The sequence below is a fragment of the Calcarisporiella thermophila genome, assembly GCF_041956535.1.
Source record: "Calcarisporiella thermophila strain CBS 279.70 unplaced genomic scaffold VTP21scaffold_19, whole genome shotgun sequence".
Taxonomy (NCBI): Eukaryota; Fungi; Calcarisporiellomycota; class Calcarisporiellomycetes; order Calcarisporiellales; family Calcarisporiellaceae; genus Calcarisporiella; species Calcarisporiella thermophila.
In genome coordinates, this window is record NW_027192209.1 from 275791 (window position 1) to 298779 (window position 22989).

At 49.8% G+C, this 22989-nt stretch overlaps 10 protein-coding genes across 10 annotated transcripts; 7 read left to right on the forward strand and 3 right to left on the reverse strand.

Moving 5' to 3' along the window:
• Positions 1 to 575: 575 nt before the first annotated feature.
• VTP21DRAFT_3912 (uncharacterized protein) lies at positions 576 to 1989 on the forward strand (the record flags this gene model as incomplete). Its single annotated transcript, XM_069394265.1, has 2 exons — positions 576 to 1497; positions 1577 to 1989. 2 exons carry the CDS (start codon positions 576 to 578, stop codon positions 1987 to 1989), a joined length of 1335 nt encoding a protein of 444 aa, XP_069248791.1.
• A 454-nt stretch (positions 1990 to 2443) lies between these two features.
• On the reverse strand, positions 2444 to 3556 carry VTP21DRAFT_3913 (uncharacterized protein; the record flags this gene model as incomplete). Its single annotated transcript, XM_069394266.1, has 6 exons — positions 2444 to 2644; positions 2705 to 2866; positions 2932 to 3009; positions 3084 to 3118; positions 3202 to 3400; positions 3476 to 3556. 6 exons carry the CDS (start codon positions 3554 to 3556, stop codon positions 2444 to 2446), a joined length of 756 nt encoding a protein of 251 aa, XP_069248792.1.
• Positions 3557 to 3800: 244 nt separating this feature from the next.
• VTP21DRAFT_3914 (uncharacterized protein) lies at positions 3801 to 6147 on the reverse strand (the record flags this gene model as incomplete). The annotated part of the gene is made up of 7 exons (XM_069394267.1): positions 3801 to 3946; positions 4020 to 5151; positions 5216 to 5328; positions 5412 to 5495; positions 5561 to 5711; positions 5816 to 5921; positions 5990 to 6147. The coding sequence occupies 7 exons, from the start codon at positions 6145 to 6147 to the stop codon at positions 3801 to 3803; spliced, it is 1890 nt and encodes a 629-aa protein (XP_069248793.1).
• A 1517-nt stretch (positions 6148 to 7664) lies between these two features.
• VTP21DRAFT_3915 (uncharacterized protein) lies at positions 7665 to 10020 on the forward strand (the record flags this gene model as incomplete). The annotated part of the gene is made up of 5 exons (XM_069394268.1): positions 7665 to 7673; positions 7765 to 7851; positions 7914 to 9013; positions 9091 to 9798; positions 9885 to 10020. The coding sequence occupies 5 exons, from the start codon at positions 7665 to 7667 to the stop codon at positions 10018 to 10020; spliced, it is 2040 nt and encodes a 679-aa protein (XP_069248794.1).
• A 511-nt stretch (positions 10021 to 10531) lies between these two features.
• On the reverse strand, positions 10532 to 13134 carry VTP21DRAFT_3916 (uncharacterized protein; the record flags this gene model as incomplete). Its single annotated transcript, XM_069394269.1, has 2 exons — positions 10532 to 12279; positions 12345 to 13134. 2 exons carry the CDS (start codon positions 13132 to 13134, stop codon positions 10532 to 10534), a joined length of 2538 nt encoding a protein of 845 aa, XP_069248795.1.
• A 263-nt stretch (positions 13135 to 13397) lies between these two features.
• VTP21DRAFT_3917 (uncharacterized protein) lies at positions 13398 to 14421 on the forward strand (the record flags this gene model as incomplete). Its single annotated transcript, XM_069394270.1, has 3 exons — positions 13398 to 13599; positions 13692 to 13750; positions 13831 to 14421. 3 exons carry the CDS (start codon positions 13398 to 13400, stop codon positions 14419 to 14421), a joined length of 852 nt encoding a protein of 283 aa, XP_069248796.1.
• Positions 14422 to 15376: 955 nt separating this feature from the next.
• VTP21DRAFT_3918 (uncharacterized protein) lies at positions 15377 to 16507 on the forward strand (the record flags this gene model as incomplete). The annotated part of the gene is made up of 1 exon (XM_069394271.1): positions 15377 to 16507. The coding sequence occupies one exon, from the start codon at positions 15377 to 15379 to the stop codon at positions 16505 to 16507; it is 1131 nt and encodes a 376-aa protein (XP_069248797.1).
• An 894-nt stretch (positions 16508 to 17401) lies between these two features.
• On the forward strand, positions 17402 to 18484 carry VTP21DRAFT_3919 (uncharacterized protein; the record flags this gene model as incomplete). Its single annotated transcript, XM_069394272.1, has 1 exon — positions 17402 to 18484. One exon carries the CDS (start codon positions 17402 to 17404, stop codon positions 18482 to 18484), a length of 1083 nt encoding a protein of 360 aa, XP_069248798.1.
• Positions 18485 to 18895: 411 nt separating this feature from the next.
• VTP21DRAFT_3920 (uncharacterized protein) lies at positions 18896 to 20384 on the forward strand (the record flags this gene model as incomplete). Its single annotated transcript, XM_069394274.1, has 7 exons — positions 18896 to 18930; positions 19008 to 19013; positions 19076 to 19382; positions 19458 to 19578; positions 19650 to 19954; positions 20015 to 20217; positions 20285 to 20384. 7 exons carry the CDS (start codon positions 18896 to 18898, stop codon positions 20382 to 20384), a joined length of 1077 nt encoding a protein of 358 aa, XP_069248799.1.
• Positions 20385 to 21505: 1121 nt separating this feature from the next.
• Positions 21506 to 22612, forward strand: VTP21DRAFT_3921 (uncharacterized protein; the record flags this gene model as incomplete). The annotated part of the gene is made up of 1 exon (XM_069394275.1): positions 21506 to 22612. The coding sequence occupies one exon, from the start codon at positions 21506 to 21508 to the stop codon at positions 22610 to 22612; it is 1107 nt and encodes a 368-aa protein (XP_069248800.1).
• Positions 22613 to 22989: the final 377 nt, after the last annotated feature.

The following is a 22989-nucleotide window of genomic DNA, read 5'->3' on the forward strand; positions in this document are numbered from 1 at the left end:
GAGCCTGGCGCTTGAATGGCCAGTCTCCATTGGCTCAACTAGCTTTGAGCACTATGTATGAATCCAGGATCAGACCTTGATCACCCGTTAGACACGCTTATGCACATACTTCCTCTGATCTCTTCCGAATTCCCGTGAATGCGGTTTGGGTGGCTACCTAGCAGGATTGGTTTGATGTCGGCAGGAACTATTTATAGGAGTTTGGAAGTTTCCCCAATAAATAGGTCGGGAGCGAGACTTATTAGTGGGCCATGGAGAAGAACAGCGCTAAGGAATCCTGCAGTTATGACACCATGCTAATCTAAGCAGAATCGAAAAATCGAACTCAGACTACTACCATACTGGCCGACCACCTAGGTTCCAACCGTCATTTTAGAAGCTAGGGAAAAGCCGCCGTGGAACCATGAGGGGCAGGAGGAGAGGTGAGGAATGCCGTAGCCAAAGCTTGCCTTTCTCTCCAAGGTATCACCCAAATCGTTCATAGCCGCTCGACCTCCTCCATCCACAATCTAAAGCTTGACCTATAGTTGAACTCTGCATTTCTCTCCTTAATTTCATTACGTTGTCTCCCCGGCATGACCGCCACGCCGCCCGTCACATTGCTCCTTGCCACACTGCTCCTCTTGTTTACATGCGGCCATGCGCAGGTGTTCATGAAGCAGTCGCGATTGGCAACGACGGTGGTCAACGACACCCTCTATGTTTACGGGGGAGCCATTTATAGCCAAGGAAGCAATATATCCGCTCAAAACCTTCTCCTTATCAACATAACGCGCCCATTCCCGCTCCGTATCCCTGCGCTTAATGCCGGCTCCGGGATATACCGCAAAGGGATCCCGTATGCGTCGGTTGGAGCGGTGTTGTTTCGGGCGGGAAACAAAGTGGCGGCCTATGGGGGAAGCGAGCTGGGCCAGTGCAGCAATGAGACCTTCTACCCCGAAATCAAAGCAGACACCAACTCTAGTTACTCCCTCTACACCTGGGACAATTCGGCCGTCCCCTACAAGTGGGTGCAAAGCCCCAAGCCCACCCCTCCCGCGCGGGCCTATGCAGGCGCAATAGTCGATAAGGCGGGGAAGGTGTACATCTATGGGATGCAACAGACAGGTTCCTCGTCGCCCCTCGTGTATGAGCCCCAGACCGAGTCGTGGAGCGAGATGGCCACTTCTGGAATGGCGCCCTCGTGCGGGTTCCCGTGCGCCGTGCACTATCTCCGGTCCAAGAATGCCATGCTTGTCATTGACCCCTTCATGGAGATTTACACCCTTGACCTCAAAACGGGGGTGTGGACCCAGCTGACTAGAGAAACGGGCCCCACCGACTTGCTCAATTACTACGGGTCGGTGATCACGCAAGACGAGCGTGTCCTGGTGTATGGGGGGCTTCACCAAGGGGTGTATCGATACAACCAAGACTTGCTGATGTTCGATACCAAGACGTTGAACTGGAGCACCGTGCAGACCCAGGGGGTCCCTCCCTCGCCTCGCGTATTCCCAGGTAATGGCCTCCGTTGAGGAAACCATCGCGTGGTCACTCATCCCCTTTCCTTTTTTTTTCCGCTCCCCCTGCTTCTTAGGTGTTGCCATGGTGGGTTCGAAACTCTTCATTCTCGGCGGAGAGACACAGAAGTGTGCGGACGCGGACTCGAACATCTACCTGCTCGATACCAAGAACTTCACCTGGCTCAATGCCTATGAGCCCGATGAGGATGATTTCTCCTACTTCCCCTCCTATCCAAGCTCCCCCGATATCGGCATGATTGTCGGGATCACGCTGGGCGTCCTCTTGGGGTTGGCGGTGGTGGTAGGCTCCGTGGTGCTGTATTTGAGAAAATCAAAACGCCGCAATCATCTGCCACCCTCTGTGGACAACAAGGCCCCGATAGACGCCAGTGAGGATGCCTCCTACAAGCCGGACGCTCCCCCCTCAGAGCTCATCGATCCCCGTATAAAGCTTCTTAAGCCGGATGAAATTGATGGCCAAACTTAGGGGAGAGGAGTGAAAATAACACTCGCGCCCCATTTATTTGAATTTTCCGGAACTCCATCACTAATTGTCGCACGCCTTCCTGTTTTTTATTTATCTTTCATCTAAGCTCATCCCACATTATCCTACTGCTTCATTCCAATTAATTCAAGGGGAGAGGTTGTACTTGTGTTCTATTAATGGTATCTATATATGGTTAAAGCTTTCCTTTTATATCTGATTTGTAATATCTCTTGGGCAACAAGCCGATTTTTTAATTCATTTTGACATAAGAATCGATCGTAGAGACTGGAGTATAGAGCAAGATAAGCGCTCGAGGGAGGAGCGGGGGAAAGAACCCAGCGTGGAAACAAAATAACAAATAGATAATGAAACACGTCCATCAAGGATAGATCAGAAGGAGTATACAAACTGGAGAGGCGATAGCATTCCTCGTGGTCGTCTCACACCGCCATCGTTAGTGGCTCGAAGAGCTCGGTTGCGCGTCTCCTTGCCATCCGCCGGATAGCGAGCGCGTGTAAGAAGAGTGTCTTTGGTGCACTTGAGTGATTTCTCGCTCAATCTCCCGACTCTCTTCGAGGAGTGCGCGCTGGAGTTCATCGTCTGATTCGTAGGGGAGCCACATGATCACCATGCAAAAGCCGATGAAAAGGGAAAGCTAGCTCAACCAGGCCGGATTAGAGGAGAAAAAAGAACGGTCATGGGCACTCTCGGTTACCTCAATCAGACCCAGCACCATCCCGGCCACGCCCAGCACGCGATATCCATTCAGGAATGCATCCGAGAGCGGCTCATAGCATGAGCTGCTGTAGTGGTATACAAGGGAGCAATTTCGAGGGACGGCACGATCATGGGGGTCATGGAATCCGCAGCATTCATACTTGATTAGAAACGAGAGGGAAAATGAGCAGGAGAGGCGGGGAGGAGGGTAATGAGGAGAATTACATATTTTTCCACGCGTAAAAGGAATTTCGGGTCTGTGGAATAGGCCCTGCCCCACTCGTCCTCCAGGTCTTTGGCGATCTAGTGTAATGCACAAGAGTTCCACTTAGAAGAGGAATCAATGAATGAGCATTTGCGTTAATGCAGCCACTCACGTTGCCTCGATCAGAAAATGCCACGTAACCCACCACTATGGACCCCAAAAAACAGGCATGAGAAGAGAACAGAAAGAGCTTCACTCGAAGCCAAGACAAGAAAAATAAGGTACTCAACCTATTTGCACCAAAATAAGCCCCGCCAGCATCATGCCGAACATTTTCGGACGGCTCACGGCCTTTTCATTGCAACAGACTGCAATTCCAACCATGGCAAACACCGCGCCCAGCGAAATGGTCGAGATGGGCAAAGTGCGGTGGAGCGAGAGCGAGCTGATAACGACAGAGCCCGTACAAACGAGAATTATTCCCGCGAGCTACATTAGAGAACGGGAGTGTGAATAATGAGCTAATGGAGGGGGAGAAGGAAGAAGAGTGGAACAACACGTTGCCAATGCGAGGATTCCAAGGACGAACACGGTTCGCTGGAAGCGAGTTCTATGACTGAGAATGATGGGCACACGGCTCTTCATTTCATTACTTTTTGTTGGCCTATTGGCAGTTAGGTTCTTGTGAAAAAAATAAGCAGCAACTTGGAAAAATTAATTTTTCGCAATGAGAATTTTATAATAGGTTCACTTAACTAAAGCCACAGGTGGAGTTTCGGAAAATTTGGAAGGAAGAGGGAGAAAAAGAGAAAGGGGGAGAGGGGAGAGGGGGAAGTGTATTCTGAGGGTTGGTAAAGATACAAACAAGGCCAAAAAATTACCCCAAGTATTATTTAGAAGATGAAGTGTCCAAAGGGGCGCTATTGCCGATGGGTTTCTCGACTTTGTCTCGGACCGCGTCGAGCCTTGATCGCAGCTTTTGAATGGCCGCAGAGGTTTCCGAGATACCATTATACATACTGCTGAAGGGTTTCTCTGCACCCAGAAAAAGCCACGTTAGCTTAAGAGAAAGAGAGACCATGTTTGGAGCCCATCCATCTACACTCACCTCCCCGGGCAATTTTGCAAGCGCTTTCCAGTCGTAGCTCGAGGCTCGCCTCGTCTTGTTGCACAAAGTGGACTATAACATCCACCGTGCGCTGCCACCCAGCTTGCCGAAGCCGCTCAGCCCCGTCTTCGCTGGCGAGGGTGCCAGGGATAGCAAACTCGCGCGGGACGTTGACTCCGTATTCAGCGTTCACCCAGGGACAATAGCTGTAATGAGCCTTGATCACATCGAACTTGAGCGTGTTTTCGGTGGTGCGGAATACGCCGGGCGGGTGCTCCTTATTTGCGGTACCATTGGGCTTGCCGGAGCGATCTTCAGAGGATGCTTGTGCCTCCACTGCCGGCTCCCCCTCGTCTACGGGCGTGTCCGTCTTCATAGCTCCTTCGACCAGGGTAAGGCTCTCACTAGGCTCAGACGGTTTACTTTTGCCCTCCACCTCAGCCCCCTCTAAATTCGGCGTTGCTTTCTCTTCCTCCTTGATAGTTTCTCCCTTTACCTCGCCTGCCTCATCGGTCGCCTTTTCCTCCTCTTGCTCTTCCCTCGTCTGGTTTTCCGGGTCCACCGTTTCTCCGAGAGCGTCCTTAACCATTTCTTCCGCTGGACTCTCTTTGTCGACATCTTGGTCTTGCACAGAAATAGAGTCTTCCTTGCTCATTCCCTCGGCTTGGGCATTTGGACCGCCTTCATTCGATGTGCCAGAAACTTGCGCCTCTTCTGGCTCCGCGGTGCCCATCTCCGGTTCTTGCTTCTCTATTTCAACGTTTTCCTTCCCTCTGTCGTTTGTGTCTCCACTTGCCTCTTCTTTATGAGGGTCTGACCCCACATCGACGTCTTCTTCCATATGGTCTCCATTTATCTCATCGCTAGGGCGGCCTTGCTCTTGTGCTTCCACGGTAGAGCCCTCCTCATTTTGTTCCTCCTTCTCACCACTATGCTCTGGATGGGTCTCGCTTGGTACGGTATAAGAGTGCTGACAAAAGCATAAGTCACAGCGCAGGGAGGCTTCTTCCAATTGCCATCCGAAGAGGGCTAGCAGGGCAGCCCGCTCCAAGGGGATCGCTTCAGGTTCGGCCATCGTCGTGTGTAAAGCGAGTCTTAGGAGCTTTACCGCCGAATGGAGCTGATTTTGGTCCTAAAAGAAAAATAGTGGCAATTCAGCAACAGGTAATCCATTTCCAGAGCGCTCGATTTCCTACCAAGGGGTGCTCGATCTGAGGAAGTTGGCCGGATTTGATCAACTCCTTGGCAACATCAACGAAATTGCTGACTGTAACTGGTGATGCTAACAAGGGAAACCTGTAGAAAGAGACTAGAATAAGAAAAGAAAAAAGGGGGGTAAGTACCGACCTCCCATGGCGTTCTTTGCCTCAAGGAATAGCAAGAAATACTTACTATCCTCGGGCGATTTTCTCCAAAGACATGATTCCTTGTGTGCTGTCGATAGTTGTTTTTTATAAGTAGCCGCAAGGGCGTCCACTGCACAAAAAGAGCTCAGTAAAAATGGAAATAGTAGAAAGGCTAAATAGGAAAAAAATCTTTACACAGATCTCCACTCCATTCCTCAGGAAATCGCAAGTAAATGATGGCTAGGCATTCTCGGCACGTCAGCTTGTCTTTTTCCGGACTAGTCCAACCGTGCCTTGCACACTCGATAGGATTGATCTTCAATGGAGTCGTCGACCAAGCCGAGCCGTGAGAGTTAGGCAAAAATCAGAATGGTTAAAGATAATCCGAGTCGAAAGCACAGCAACAATAGAAGCAGGAGAGGGGAGGGGGGGGGGGTAGGAAAAGGATATCTTAAAAGTGCTCAGGCGCTCCAAGAAGCTTTCATACGCTTCCTTCCGGGGAGTCCTGCCTACGATTGCGAATCTTCTACGCGCATCATTGCCCAAGTGAAATCTTCTACGAGCAATTTAAGGACAAAATGTTACAAGCAGGGGCTGGCGCCGACGGCAATAATGGGTCCATACTTTGAGGGGGTATCATCGGAATCATTCTCGCCGGCATTCAATTTCCTCTTTGGCGGTGTCGTAGCCATGGGATCTCGAGACTCGAAAGGACTGCTTAAAAACGGGACAATGAGCCTCTTCATTAGACCGGTGGCTGAATGTAAGTTGAGGGCAACCATTCACGCATCCAGGACATTTTATTGCATGAGCAGAACAAAATTAATGTGATATAAGATTCGGGGGGTTTTTGTCTGATTCGTCGCTGCGCAGTAGAGAAGGCCGAAGTTACTGCGACCCCCACGCAGAGCAAGCTCGGTTGCTCAGCAGCATTGGCCTTGCGCGTGGGAGGGGGATTGGGCCTCCGGCCCTACGGCCACGGGATGAGGAGGGCGAGGGGGAGGAGGGGCCGAGCCCGTGGCCACGCAATCTGACAAGGCATGCAGAGCAGATGCGCGCGGGAGGGCGGCGGGGCCAGCAGGGCAAGGGAGGGGGGGGGGGCTTGCAAGCATTTAAGAATGCATCGCGGGGAGCTTCTTAAATCCGCGAACGCTGCGTTTAGAGTTTTTCCCTCTGTTGTAACACACCGGTTTCAATAAGAAAGAGCAGGCCCAAGAAGGTTTAACCTTTTTGTTCTCAGGAAGAGAAACACGGAGAGCAGCAGCGAGGACTGGCCAAGGCCGGTAGCCACACGTGATGGGATGGCCTGCTGCCACACTTGGAGCAATTTCAATTTTTTCTCAGCTCCCGCTAAATGACTAGGGTCGGATCGCCTTGGAGTATTTCCTCTTCGCTTATTCTCGAGCTCAGCAACCGATTTTCCCTTGCTGCTCTCGCCCCTCGTGCTGGCCCCCTCCCTGCCCCATCCGCTGCGCGCCCCCCCGCTCGCTCTCCACTTCCCCCCTCGCACCTGACTTTCCACGCATCGCCTGACGGCTCCCTCCCTCCGCTCTCTCTCGTTTGCTCGGATTTTCCCCTCCTGCAATCTTTCGAGATTCCAGGCGAAGCCCCCCCCTCCGCTTTCCCCTCCCCTCCCCCCTCTCTGGTTGGCTTGATTATCCTCCCGTGACAAAAACAAAAGGCGAGGCTTGCTAGGCGCCCTAGGTAAGCTTTCTTTGATTTTCTTTTGATTTTCCCCTTCGATGTGGGCTGCGGAATCCGGTGCTTTCCTCCCATTGAAGGCGGAATGCCCATTTCTGCATGTTGATTTACTGCCGCTTAAGGACCATTGACGCTGATCTTTTGCCTTCTTCTCCATTTATATAATCTCTCGCGATTCCCATCTTTCGTGGCTTTGATCTTCGTCATTTCCCATGGTGTTTCCACCCCTTCACTCCTGCTCCAAAATCCCAGCCATCAAGAACTCTTTCTATAGACGTAGTTATATATATATAGTATTCTCCTTAGATTGGAATTCCTTTTCCTTTCCCCCCCTCTTATTTCTTATACATTGGCAGTGTTTTTTATTTAGTCTATAGATTCCGTTTAACGTGCAGTTCTTACTGTACCATTTGTGTCTTTTTTTTAACTTCTCTATTGCTCTTTTTCTTATTCTAATCCTAATCTGCCCCTGAGAATCGACTCAGACCCATTGCCTACATCGACATCAAGGTGAGTGACAATGTGGTTTTGGGATGAGCTTCTTTTTTATTCACCGTGCGTATCTCTCATAACGAATAGTTATCGAATCCTAAAGGTTATGCTTGAGGTGAATTGTCTTTTTATTTCTATTGTGTCGCGCAGAGATACCTCGTAGTGTTTTCCCGCTGACCTATTTGTTACCCAATTTTAATTCATAGAAGCATCAGCAGCAACAAGACCAACAGAGGCAGCCGTTGCAACAGCATAATAGCAGCGTGTCGCAAGGGGATTCTATCTGGATTGGTGTAATTATGACCTGCAGCTCCTTCCAAGAACTATAATAACACATCCTGTCTTCTTACTGCAGGGACCCCAGCCAAACATGAAATCTATCGGGGCAGAGCCTCCTCTTCCTGAAAGTACACAGATACTCTCGGCCTCTCCACGGACGCCCCTCGGGGGAGCGTTTGATTTCCCGCCCGATGGCAACTGGCGGGTGGTTGGCAGCCCTTCGCGGAGATTGAGCCTCCAGCCTCCCCAAGAGGCGGACGAGCTTCGCTCGGCAGCGATGGAGGGAGGCGTCGGCGACGAAGGCTATACGATGCTGAATCGCGCCTCCAACCTTCCGGTGGGTAGCCTCTCCGAGACATCCGACATCAACGTCTCCTCCTCTGCAGTGGCTCCAAAGCCGGCCCGCTATGCCCTCTCGGGCGGCCTGGATGGCGCCGGATCCCGGTGGCCGAGCATGCCTTGGGGCTCGTCCGGGATCGACCCCCAAAATACCACGTGGGGGGACCCGGCCAAACGCGGCATGGCCGGTGGCCCTCTCTCCCCGGCCCTCGAGATGGGCGCCGGCGCTAACGATTTCCCCCCCACGACCATGGACCCACACCGGTATTTCCGCCAACATCGCAGCCTCTCCCTCTCCTCCGCACAACAAGGCGACTATCTCGGCGGATTGGAGCCCAGCTCCTATTCTCGCTCCAGCTATCGTCAGCCGCTTCCGGCCATGGAGGAGGAGGAAGACGACGACGAGGTGCCGCAGTCTCCGTACGAACTGCCAAAATCGCGACTGCGCTCCAAATCTTCCGCCGCCGCCTACGGGATCGCGCTCCCGTCGCATGATTACTATGGGGAGGAGGCGATACCCGGCCTGTCCTCTTCCTACAGGCAAGAGGGCCTACCCAGCATCTGGAACCGGCTCCCCCCAGGGGGCCTGGGCCGCCGATCCTCCATCGGCGGGTATCACCCTTCCTCGCCAGGCTCCTTCTGGGAGCCCACCACCCCCCTTTCCCCCGCCTCCTCCACCGCCGCCGCTGCCGCCGCCTCCTATTTCCCCTCATCGCTAGCCGAAAGAGAGCGGCTGGATCGGATGCGCACCCAGCGCAGATATTCGCTCGCCCCCGCTCCCACCTACCACGACAACGCTTTCCTGGAGGGCGATGAGGATCTTCGCACACTGAGCCGGTAAGAAGGGTTGATCTGTCCTGCTTTCCCATTATTGACGCACACTCTCCCCCCCTCCCCCCCCCTCCCTCCACTAGCTCCTTCGATCCCGATTATCTGCATCTTCGCCGCCACTCTGTTGCGGGTCCCGCATTAGCACCTGGTCCAAATCAAGCCGCGAATCTCCTCCCAGAAGCGCTGGATTCGCTTATTCTGGACGAGACTCAACGGGTGGTCACCCCTTCGGCGGCGCGCCTCCCCGGCGATCCCACTCGCTCGGCTCTAGTCATGGGCCCGTCCTCAATGGGTGACAGCGGGCGTGACGCCTCCCTGGAGCGCACGAATGAGCCCCTACAAGACCTGGGCAAGGGCACGCCCCTCCACGCGTTGGCGCCGCGAGATCGCGTATACGTCGTGGAGTTTAAAGCTGGTCGAACCGACTTTTATTATGTGCCCGAGGGAAGCATGATCGAGGTTCGAATCGGCGACTTGGTGATCGTGGAGGCGGACCGTGGCCAGGATCTGGGGAAGGTGACGACGGATGCGCTTACTCCTCCCCAGGTTCGACAGATTCACCAACAACAGCAGCCCGCACCCGAGCCCGTGTCCGCCGATATGGCTGGCTCGGGGGGAGCGGCTCGGCAACGGGAGGTGCGACCGAAGAAAATCTATCGATTGGCGGATCCGAACGAAGTCACCATGCTCATGTCGAAGCAGCAGGACGAAGCCAAGGCGATGGCGCTGTGCCAAACAAAAGTGCGCCAAAAAAATTTACCCATGGAGGTGGTCGATGCAGAGTATCAATGGTAGGTTCCGCTAAGCTCCGCTCTCTACGACCCCGGAGGCCTAACGCCTACCCCCCCCCCCCCTCCCTCTGACCTGCTCTCTATAGGGATCGCCGCAAGCTGACTTTCTATTTCGTTGCGGACCGTCGCATTGATTTCCGGGAGCTTGTGCGTGAATTATTTAAGGTGTACAAGACCAGGATATGGATGTGCGCAACGACGATGCAGGCGAAAAAGAAGTAACCCAACCATACAGAATATAAAATTTCGCGTATTTTCAAAGATTGGCGGCTGTAATGTTTTTTTTCTTTCTTTCTGTAGCCTTTTTTTTCCCTTTCTTCTCCTTCTATTATTTTAAATGGTGAGACTTCTCCCCCTTCCCTGCTTGCCTTCTGAGCTTTTATTTTCTCTAGCTTATTTTTTTTTTTCCTTTTACGATTTATATAAAGCTATATAAAAGTTATTATGATGGGGAGGTTGATGCTTTTTATTCTTTTTCTTTTTCTTTTTTCACTCTAGGTTTTTTTTTCTCCAGGAAGATGGACTATAATTTTTTTTTCTCTCTCCCCTTTTTATACATATTGCTATTGTTATCATTATCATTATTTTATTTTTTTTCTCTCTTTGGTTTTCCGCAGAGAGAAGACGAGAGAGAGAAGAGTAGAAGAGGAAAAAAAAAACATATTGTATGTAAAAAAGGGAATAAAAGAAAAAAAAATTCTTGCTCTAAGTATTTTTTACACCCGACAATAATTTATTTCCGGAGGTCCTCCAATCGCACTGCTACGGCATTCCGATGGGCATCCAACCCCTCGACCTCTGCTAACCGCATCACGGTGTCGCCCAAGTTCAAGAGTCCTTCCGCACTTAGCTGCTGTGATGTAATATGCTTCACAAACGTGTGGGTGTTGACGCCCGAGTACATTCTCGCGTACCCATAGGTCGGGAGCGTATGGTTGGTGCCGCTGGCGTAGTCCCCGCAACTCTCCGGAGAGTAAGGCCCCACGAACACACTTCCGGCATTGTCGATCTTGGGCAAGAGGGATTCGGCATTGGCCACATGCAAGATGAGATGCTCCGGCGCATAAGCATTCGAAAACTGGACGGCCTCGTCGATGTTCTGGACGCAGAGCGTGTAGCTCTTCGCAATGGATTGGCGCACAATTTCCACACGAGGCAATCGCAACGCCTGTTCATGCACCTCATCCTCAATCGCGGCAAGCTGACCAGCATCCAGCCCGACCGCGATCAAGACCACTTGGGAATCGACTCCGTGCTCGGCTTGCGACAACAAATCGGACGCAACATACTTCGGCACCGCGGTCGCATCCGCCACAACCAACACCTCCGAGGGCCCCGCCGGCATGTCAATCGCTACCAAGCTCTCGCTGTCTGTCTGGGTTAACATCTTCGCCGCGGTCACGTACTGATTGCCCGGTCCACAGATCTTGTCCACCTTGGGCACGCTCTCCGTCCCGTAGGCCATGGCCGCCACCGCTTGCGCCCCGCCCGCAAGTAGAACCGTGCTTGCACCCACTTTGTGCGCGACATAGAGCACCTCAGGCGCGACGGTGCCCTGCTTCGACGGCGGGGTTGCAATCACTATCTCCTTGCATCCGGCCACCCGGGCAGGCACCCCCAGCATAATCGTCGACGACGGGAGCACCGCAGTTCCACCAGGGACGTACAGCCCCACCCTTTCGATCGGCCGGACGAACCGGGTGCACACCACCCCTGGCATGGTTTCCACCACCATCGGCTCCTTCTCCAGCTGAGCCTCGTGGAACTTCCACACATTTTCATACGCTTGGTCTATTGCGTCGCGGGTCTCCTGCGGGAGCTCCATCATCCGGGGATCAAACGGCGCACGAAGCACCGGGGAGTCCAAGCGGACCCCATCGAACTTCGCCGTCAAATCCAGAAGGGCTGCATCGCCTCGAGACCGAACCTCTTGAATAATCGGCGTGACCCGAGACATGATCTCGCCCGCCTGGATAATGGGCCGCTTAAGGAGAGCGGCACGTTGCTCTGCGCCAATCTCACCCACCCGGTACACACGCATAGCAATTCGATCACTCCTGGCCGGTGTAGGGATGGGGGCGGGGCTCTGAGCGGCAGGTTTGGCCTCGGTGGCCGCTTCGGTTTTCTCCACCACCTTTTGCCATTTTTCCTTCGCGTTTCCGGGTCGCCGGGTGATCTTCCTTGCTTTCGCATCGAGTCTCTGCTCGACATCATCGAGGGTGAGCCCTGCGCTCACCACTTTGGTCATCGCGAAATAAAGCAAATCGGCCGCCTCCCACGCGATTTCCTCTTTGGTTTTTGCTTCGCACAACTCCTCCGCCTCCTCCATGATCTTAGCGCGCAAGAGTGAAGGATCGCTGAAGAGCCGGGAAGTGTAGGAGCCAGCGGGGGCCGACTGGCGGCGCGACAGAAGCGTCTGCTCCAACGCAGAGAGCCCGCGATCGGTGCTGAAGCAACTGCGTGTGTTCAAATGGCAAAAACCTATGACCATGGACGAGTTGAATTCAGTATGCATTCAACCCTTGCTCTACTCTAATGGACCCTACCTTGTCCGGCCTGCTTAACTGTGAACTTGAGCGCATCTCGATCGCAGTCCAATGTCACCCGCACTAGTTGCTGGGTAGCCCCGGAGGTCGCACCCTTATACCAGAGTCCATGCTTGCGCGATTGGTACACTCCCGTGCCGGTGCGCAGAGCCTCCGACAGGCTCTCCGCTGAAGAGTATACCAGACCGAGGCAAACATTGCGTTCATCCGTGACCACCGTTGCGAAGAGGCCATCAGGACGGTCGGTCGTGGCTGACGCGAGATAGGCACGTGCAATGTTGATTTTATGGGGCTCGGGCTGGAGTGAAGTAGTGAGACGATCGGCCGCGACAAGGACATCGATATTATCTCTGTCCAGTGCTGTTATCTTTTCAACGGAGATCTCCTCGACATTGCCTAGCACCACGCGCAGCTCTCCGCCACACGGTAAAAGCCCCGCCTCCTTCGACAATGCTGCAATGTCTCTTGCCGTATCCTCATCCCCCTCAACTATAACGACCGATACCTTCTCGATCACTATAGCTGCCTCTTTTACGCTCCCAACCAACACTGCTAATCTGTCGATTGGAATGTCATCACATTCGCTGGCGATCTGCGCATCGACGACGATTTTCGCCGCTCCCTGGTCGAGAAGCTCGATGGCTTCATCGATGGAATTGGCAGGCAGCCAGTATGAAGTGGTGGGTGAGAAGGAGGGTGAGGTGGGGAGGGACTCCAAGAAAAGATCACCTAGATATGAAAGTGAGGCGAGAATGTCGCTCTGAGAGGGGTTGACTTTGGGAATAAACATAATGGTATGGGGGTCTTAGATTTTGGAGGAAGGGGGACGGCCCTTATGCTGGATGCAAAATATGGCCCAAAAATGAAAACACTTAAAATCCTCTTATTTTTTTGTGTGTCATTATTGATCGAAATGCACTTCCCACCCCACCCCTATCTCAATAACCTAACCTACTGGATCATGATTCCTCTTCAGAGCCTCTTTTCCTTTTCCTTGCTGTACATCCTCAAAAAAATAAAAAATAGTTTCGATTTTCTCTGCTCACCGTGCAAATGGCCAGTACACAAGTGCAAGCAACAGAAGCATCAGAGCAGATCCAGAATATGCCAGCGGGCACCATCCCGCGTGCCGACTGGACGGAAGATGAGACCCAGGCGATGGTAAACTTGCGATTAGAAATGGATTCGCGTTTTCAGAGCCAAAAACGACCCCGACCGCTGTGGGAAGAGCTGTCGCGGCGATTGGGAGAGATGGGTGAGTTAATCAGTAGAGATGAGGGCATTGATGAAATGGGAGCGAATGACCATTGATGAACGTTTTCTTTATTGTATGACCCTTTCCATCAGGATATCACAAGACTGCCGATCAATGCTGGGTCAAATTCAAGAACATGCGTGCAAGACGGGTAATTGACGAATACCCATGACCCCTGTATAGAAAAACCCATTCACGGTTGCCTTTGGCCCCTTCTTTTTCTTTGCGTAGACCCTTCCTGAAGAGCTCCAAATCTCGACTCCTAACCATGGAGCCACCTTTGTCGTCGAGCGTCCCTATAACTCCAAGAATAATCGCATATCCATCGGGCATACTACTGGCGATATGATAATCGAAGACGGGCAGGGCGGCGAGACCCTTGCAACTGCTACTCTAAATACCGCTGGCAACGACACTACTCCAGTTTCGGCATCCCATCCCTCGAGACTTGACAATCTTGCGCTTTCTCAGCCCCCGCTGTTCAACCACTCAAATCTGGGGCACCACCTATTTGGCTCACCCGTCGGAGGAGGCAGTAGTCTAGGAGGAGGGGCCGAGGCAGCTAGCGGAGACGTGGTGAAGCTGTTGCGGAAAATTGCCAAGGCGGTGCGCAAAGAGAGCAAGAAGCAGCGACGCATGGCCAATAAGCAGAACAAACTCATACAAGAGTACTTAACGTCGGCACAGGAGAATCGGCGGCTGCTTGAGATATTGGTGGAGAACTCCAAGGCAACTTACGGCCTGCTACAAAACACCCAGTGTAATAACGGACATGATAAGAATCGGAAGGAAAATAGCAATGAGATTGAGAATGCGAGCTAAAAGTCTTTCATCTTGTATTTATATCCTTTTACTTGCAACTTGATCTAATATTTTTCTTTTTTTTCCTGGTGTATAGTTTTTATTCTTTTTTTCTTCTTTTTCTTCTACTTCTACTTCTTCTCCTTCACCTTTTTTCCCTCTCTCCCTTTTTCCTTCTATTCAGTACAACCCTGTTCATTTGCCTTTTCTTCTGTTCTTTTTCTCCTACCTCCAAGTTTTGTTGTACCTCGGTCAAAATGAATGATTAATGTTTTCTTTTTTTTTTTAAACGAGAGCCACACACGTGTGTTGAATGGTTTCCAAGCTTCCACAACCTTCAATTCATGTCTTGCAAAGGAGCCAAAAGGTACTCGGTGCCTCGTCCAGGGCCCTGGAGTTAAGTTAGCACGGCGCGGTTTTACTCGTTCGGGCAAAAATGATACGCTTGGCACCTCAATAAGGGGGCATTATTCTAGCAAGGCACTGGCGATCTGTTGCTTATCGTAATTTTTGGCTTCCGAATAATTCGATTTGGACAGGGTATTGTGTTAAGGTCGGTTGATGCTGAAGTTGCACTGGAGGAATCAATAAAGCGAGGGCAAGCTCAATTCGTGCTGGGCAATAGGCTTGTCAAAATGATTTCTATTTTTATTGCCGTGCACTAGGAAAATGGTAAGGGCACAGACCGCAAATTTTAATTGTTTCAGAGTGATAAATACAAATTACTGAGAAATGTTGTTCAAGGTATTTAAACTGAAGCCATAAAGCAACGTCCGGCCCTCTCAAAGCTACCCTTTCTACTGCTCTCTCTCTCTATCTTTCTTTCTCTCTCTCTCCATTCCTTTTTCTCACCCATAACACTCTTTACTACTTTCTAATTCTTTGACTCTCGTTAGCAGTTTTTCTTTCAAAGAACAACCGCCACCCAACCCTAATTCATATCTAGTTACTAATACTCACCTAATCACACTCGAGAATGCGCCCGCTTTCCCTCGTTCTCGCCCTCTCCCTCGTCGCATCCAGCGCTCACGCCGCCCCTTCTGCGGGCAACAGCGGTCTTCTCGCCCAAGGCGCATCTCACGTTGCCATTGAGCCAGCTTCTTCACTTCACCACCTTGATCGCCGTACCTTCTGCAAGCGTACCGGTGACTGCAAGGAGGAGAAGCCACCCAAGAAGAAGAACAAGTGCAGGAGAAAGAAGAAGCCTGTGCCGGCTCCCTCGGGAACCCCTGTGAACGAGTCAGAAATCCCATCTCCCCCTAATAAGGTTAACCCGCAGACGACCATGCCCGTGGAATCGGAACCTCCGGCAAGCAGCACCGGAACCACGGAGCCTCCAAAGCAGGAAGCCACTCCGGCCCCACCTGCATCTTCAGTCCCCCCAAAGGAGGAAGAGAAGTCCACCTCACCTTCGAGCTCCAAGGCTGAGTCCACATCTACTCCCGCACCCACCTCCGCGCCTTCCTCTGCACCCGCATCGGCACCCACCTCTGCGCCCACCTCTGCCCCATCGGAAACCCCCAGCCAGGCCGAACCTAAAACTACAACCTCATGCTCAACCACAAAGGAGGAGCCCAAGCCCACTCCTTGCAACTGCGAGGACGATGAAAAGAACGGTTTGAATATCGGAGTGGACCTCGGACTCAAAGGCGGCGTTGGAGGGGGGATGCTGCCCATCAACATTGATAAAGGAATGAACGTGGGCGTGAACCTTGGCGGAGGTGTGGGCATTAAAGGAAAAGGAGAGATGTCCGGAAAGATCGGAGACGGCATCGGAGGCAGCATCAGTGGGGGCGGCAAGGGCAGTATCTCTGGTAAAATGGATGGTAAAGTAGAGGGCGGCGCCCACGGGAGCGGAAACGGAGATGTATCTGGAAAGGTGGAGAAGACGGTTGGAGCCAGCGGGGGTGTTGGCGGCAGTGCCAACGGAGGAGCTTCCGGAAAGGTGGAAGAAAAGATCGCGGGCAGCGCTAAAGGGAGTGGCAACGGCGGTGTGTCTGGTCAGGTCGAGAAATCCATGGGAGCTTCCGGAGAGGCCAAAGGGTATGGTAGTGGGGACGTATCAGGGAAGGTTGAGAAGAAGATAAACGTGGGGGCTGGAAACTAGAGGAACGATGAAAGAAATCCGCCATAACCCAATCCACTCATTTTGTTTAATTGCAACGAGCCTTGTGATAGCGAATATCAAGCAGGCATATCGGCAACCTAATCCCTAGTACTATTTTTTTTTTCTCTTTTGTAATTCTCTCTCAAACTGAGAAATCCAACTCTATTTCTTCACAAATGCACCCTTCTCATGCCGGGTTCTCTTAAAGTACATTGTTTTATTTGAAACAATTGATAGCATTAATAAAAATATTTAGATCCCTTCTAATTCAACCACCTATTTAGAGTGCAAAAGGATCCTCATCATTACTCCATTCTGCATAAAATGTCTCACACTCAGCAGTCACATAGGTCCTAGGAAGAGCGCCCTAAATTAGAAATTTTGCGCCCAAGATCGACTTTTTCATGCACGGTGGCTTAGAATGTTGGTCCCAGCTCGAGCACCAATCAGAAATTTCCGAATATTATTTTTATTCTTATCTCGATTTCTCCTCCTATTCTTTTTTTTTCTCCCACTACAAGCTCTATTCTATACATCATTGCAAACCCATTAGCGTATTTTCTCTTTTATTTTTTTTCTTTTTATTTTGCTTTTTTTTCTTCTTCTTCTTGTCTTTAGTTTATAGGGTGTTTTATTAATTCTTGTATTTATTATTGATAGGGTTATTTATTCTCCCCTTTTTCTTGTTTATTTCATACTGATCATTTTCTATTTATCATCTTCGATCAAATTGATATACTTCTTTTTTGATCAGAAGCTTTTTTTCATCATTTTTATATTGACTGGAATGATTAATTCACCTTCTTGTTTGAATTCTCTTTCTATCATTAATTTTGCTTCTCGTTAGTATATTCTGTTAGCTTTATATCCATATCCTAGTTTTATTTTATCTCGATGATGCGACAAGGTCCTTCGCTTTTAACCCTCTCCCTCAATTCATCCCTTCCCGCGCCCAAGACAAAATCCCTTCGCCCCGCTAAAATCGGCGTGAGAGATCCTCCCGTCCCAAGGCCCAAGCAATATTCGCAACACCCCTCCGAGAGGAAACACAAAGACTCGGCCACTCTCTCTCCTAAGCAACAGCAACAACATCATGGACAACACCAGAAACAACGTCAGCAGCCCCGCACCATGCCAACCAAAAAGCTGCAGGGTGATCATCCCCGCCGCTCAGAAGCTCTTAAGCCCAATCATCGCAACACTCGAGGCAAACTTCGTCGCCAAAGACGTAGAGAGCTGCGCTCCCTTGAAGACGAGGCAGAGGCCCTTGGAGATCCAGAGCAGCAGCACCGAGATATGATGTTTGGAGCAGGCAGCCCGCCCAAACGCCCGGTGCTGGAGCAGGTGCCACCCCAACCTGAGAAAGACGTGAAAACGCCCCTTCGTGTCAACAACGAGCGAAAGCACCACACCATGTCCTCTCACCAACGTATGGTTGCTACCACGCTCACCTATTCCCCACCATTGGTTAATGCCAAGGCAAAAAATACCAGCCGCAAGATGCGTGAAACGGTGAACCGCTCGAATCCGAGCGTGGACCCCTTTTCGCACTCTCCCACCTCTCGGACCACCTCTCCTCCTTTGGCAACCAACAAGGCTCAGCATTATGCAGGTCCAAATTTCCATAACTCTCCTTCTCCCAGCACGTTGCCCGTCCCCGAGTTTGGCGGGCGCACCCCTCCCTTGTCTTACGCATCCCCCCTGCGCACTGTAAGTCAACCCGACGAGGAGGGAGTGTTTCGTATGGAATCCGAGGACGAGGAAAGCGATCACAAGATGCTGGATGAAAATTTGCGTGCTAAATCTCGTCAACTCTTGGGCCTTTTGGTTGCCGCACGCAAAGAAACTGCTATGACGCCCACAACCCCCTCGATGGTCCATCCACAAGTACCCGAATACATGGCTACATCGTCGCCCCGCACTCATTTCTCGGAGATCAACCACATGTTGAAAACGATTCTCAAGATCGAGAATTAATGTTAGATTTGTAAAATGCTTCTGTATTATAGTCGTCCTTTTACCCTTTTTTCATTTCTTGTTTATATATTTGCTTTTCGAATTGCAGGCATATTTTTCCTTTTCTATCATGCTTTTTTTTTAAAGTCTAAAGTTGACTCTGCTTGACTTTGGGTCTTTTTCATTTTCTCTTTTTTTTTTGCTGCTTCTATTGTCAAGTAATTTGGAATTTTAAATATTTGTAAACGAGAAATTTTGGGGGCGACTATTTCTCCTTTTGAGTTTGTTTTATTGTTTTGTGATTATTGAGAGTACTGTTAATTAAAGGATTTATATGGCGGCTAATTTTTTTTGCAGTCACGAATATCAATAATATTAAGGCTCGGCACCGGAGTGCCTTACAGTTATCCACAGATCCAACGCTAAAGATTGATGTCGACAGTGAACTGGAAGAACGTAAACAACTGGTAATGATATACTATTTGGGTTCTGGTCTCTCCAACGGATAATTGATTCCTCTTTTTAACTTGCCATTCACTGACAGGCACTGGTAGATAATGTCTCTTTCTCGGTGACCCACAGGTTCTCGATCTAATTCTTTCCCATCAACAGGACTGGCAAAAACTGCATCGCCTGGGCCAAAACCTATCTCCAGGGGCAGCTTTCTGAGTTGGAAGCCCGGGATGGGCATCTCACGGTGCGCACCGAGGGAACGGTCGACATATCGGGTGATGTGGAGTTGAATCAGCGAAAAGGAAAGGTTATCACAATATTTGATGTGGACATCTCTGTTTTATGGACTGGTGAGATCGCAGATGGGGAAGCTGTGGAATTGAAAAAGGACGACAGCCGGATCACCGCCAGAGGAAGAGTGGATATCAAGGAGTTTATGTTTGACAGCGTCGTTGAAGATCTAGAGGTGGGCTAATCTTGGTTTGGCCATGTGTCTATCATTTCGAGCCGTCGAGCTTATAATGATTGTATGTATGGGTAGTGTGAGGTGTCTTGTCAGGCAGAAACTAGTGAGAAGAGACCGTTAATAGAGCTAGTGAAGCGGGAACTAGTATGGCAAATAAAAAAGGTCTTGAACGGCTTTGCTGTTGCACTGGTAGAGGGTAAACCATTTGGCTGCTTTCTTGAGGAAATAAAATCAAAATATCTAACTGAGCTTCGCATGTTTCTTCAGAAAATACCAAAGACGTAATTATAAATACCTCGGATTTTCAAGCACGTGTCAAAGACGCTCCCACTCCCGCCCATGTCACTCAATCCACCATCACCACCAACTCCAAGCCCCTCAAAGTAGAAACAACGAGGTTGACCTATTCCGTTGACTTCACCATGACAGCACATGAGCTCTACGAAGCTCTATTGGATATAAAAAGGGTACAATCCTGGACCCGTCGCGAGAGCGGACTGGTGTTAGAACGTAGAGTGGGTGGAAAGGTAGTTTTATGGGATGGCAAGATCACAGGCGAGTTCGTGAATTTGGTAAGCGAGACTGGACTCCATACTTCAAGTTTATACTAAGCTCTATCACCACAACTTCAGATACCCGAGAAGAAAATTGTCCAACGTTGGCGCATGCATACATGGCCACCGAATCATTATTCTACTGTACATCTCACATTGGAACCTGGCCAGCACTGGGTCACCGTCCATGTGTTGCAAGAGGGTATACCTATTGCTGAAGCCGAGAAAATGCGGTGGCATTGGTATGCCTATTACTGGGAGCAAATATGGCGGAAGTTTGGGTAAGCTTTTGAATAAGCGCATGTTTTATTTTGCAGCTACTGACTCCTTGCATGTTTCCGATATTAGATCGCCTGCATTCAAACCCGGCACACTGCAACTACGCCCCAGCAAACTTTTACACTTTGGATCAGGATGCGTTCAGTTGGGCTTTGCAGGGAGACCATAGAAAACACTTTATATCAAACTAAAATGTTAATAAATATGTATAGAGTCGATTCCGTTTTTTTTTAAAGATCGTTTCATATCTCCCAATAGCTTTGAGTTTGAAATTTAGCTGTAGCATCGTCTCCGGCCTTAGGTTTCTTCTGTTTATCTAATCTCGACGCTCGATGAAGATAAAAGGGCCTAAGAAACTTTTTCGAACTGGAGATACAAGGAAGCAACGCAAGCGAAGCTATATCTATAAATATCCTCTGCGATAGCTCTTACTCTCTGGATTCAGATGTCTGGATCTAATAACCTAGTGCTCCTCTTGGACAAATAGCATGCTTGAAGGAACTAGCACGCTATTCGTCATTAAGCTCCAATGTATTCCACATGCCAATGAGTAATCTATAAACGTTAATACACACAAATAATAGGGAAGATGGGGGAAACGGAACAAACCTGCTCGGCCTTTACAATTTCTTCGTTCGTTCAAGACAAATAGATGGAATGCTCGGGGACTCCGTACTAATTTTTGTTCCTTGGAGCGTTTTACAAGTCGCGGCTTCCACCGTATTAATACTTTCCGAGATGAAAAGGGTCTTTCATACCCATCTGTCACGCTTTGCTTTTTCCTTCCCCAAGTCGCTACGAAGAACGGGCCCATTGCCCAAGGCTTTTAATTTTTCTCTCGACGAGTCAACGGGCTTTTGCCACTAGAGCTTCCTATTAGAATACTTGCCTTTTGTTCAACTCTCTGTGTTTGCTGTCTTCCAATTTGGAACGCGTGCTTTAATTAATACAGACATTACCCAATCTTGGAAATCTTTGAAACTCCTCCTGAAAATGTGTTCGAGATTAATGCTTCCCAATTAGAAACTCAAATTGGCGATTGGCCGGACCGTTCATTTTGATTTAAAGGCCAACTCTAATTATATTGATCGAAACTGCGATATTTTTTCTGACCCTCTCTTTCTTGCTAGTTCCCTCTCTCTCTACATACCCCTCCCACTCCTTCCCCTTCCTCTCTGGAGCTTTATGTCGGCATAGAGTCTCTTCCCACCTCTTTGTCAACTTGTACTATTTATACTCTACTTTACCAGTCCTTTCATTCCCTTGATAATATCTATTCCACTGTAAGCTATGTATATCCCTTGGTTAAGCGCCACTTCAGTCGATTCTCTGAATACACAACCCGAAAGTAGGCCAGTTCGACGGTTCAAGCGTCACAATGGATGCAGTAAAAAGGCGAGTGATAAGAAAGAAAAGAAAGAGAGCTGCAAGAAGCATAGCAACAAGGCATTCGTAGTGGAGAAGGAAGAGAAGCCAAAAGCAGACCTAAAATCGACAAAGAAGAATAAAAAAGGCGACAATGACGTCTTTTTCGTTCAAGCGCAAACTCAGGCAGACACAGAGCCGACGTTCGTTGTAGAGACGGCGGCATTGGCCTCTGTTTTCTCATCAACGTCAAGTCCAACCCCTACCCTTTCAACTGGGGATTCCGAAGTCAGCCCTTCTACAAATAACTACACACCACTTCTGAGCCCTTCTTCTGAATCCACAGCCTCACAGATAATCCAACAAAACCATTTCATTAATGCCCCCTCGGCCGAAGTTTTTATTCCATCTGTCTCAATTGATCCCTCAGATTCCTCATCTCAGTCTGCAGATCCATCTAGTGATACGGGAAAGATTGTTGGTGGAGTAGTGGGGAGTGTGGCGGGCGTCGCAGCCATAGTGGGATTCTTTTTAATTCGTAAGGCTAGAACTCGAGCGTCTTCCACCGGGCGCCAAAGAGTTAGGAAAGCAGATATCGGGAAACCGTCCCTCTTGCATAATGTTAATGATTTTGTGCACGCATATGCTCCAGAATTTGCCGCTCCGAAGGAATATTATGCTCCTCCCCCTCCACCCGCTGCCTCGGTACCAATGTACCAGCAGGAGATGAGAATGCAGGTCGAGATACCGGCAGCAATCGTTTCTCCAACCCCGTCGATCCAAGAAGACAATCCTCCGGAGCTCGAGTTAGACCTAGTCCCCCAGACTCCTTTTGAATTTACCGCCGAGAATTGGAGACCGTTTAGCGCAGATTCTACCTATTCATTGACATCTTCTTTGCAGGGAGGAGAAAGGTCAAGGCCTAACACGAACAGATTCACAGCCCCAATGGTACAGGTGACCACCCCGGAGGGAAGAGTCACCAAGGAAATAGATGAGATGGAGTACACCCAGCAGATGTATCAGTATTAACCCTCAGTTCTAGCCGACTCCTATGTAATTTAGTCTTTAGTAACCCTACTATTTCATGGTTCGATTAACTAATTTGGCCTATTTCCATGTAATTGTAATTAATGCCATTAAACATTTCATGAAAACTATTTTTTTTTAAAAAACGGGATCCATTTATTCAGAGCATGTGAATTTTTCCGTCACATTTAGCTCTCAAGCTGTTGACAAGAGAATAGGAGTTGAATGAGTTAACGAGACAAAGCACCAACAAAATGAATAAGAATAAATTTAGTATTGTTTACAGAAGTGGCCATTTTTGCTCATTCCCGAGAATCGATACCTGTAAACTGCCGAGTTTCGTTCAAAGGCTATCGGATTTCCCTTAAGAGCTAATTTAA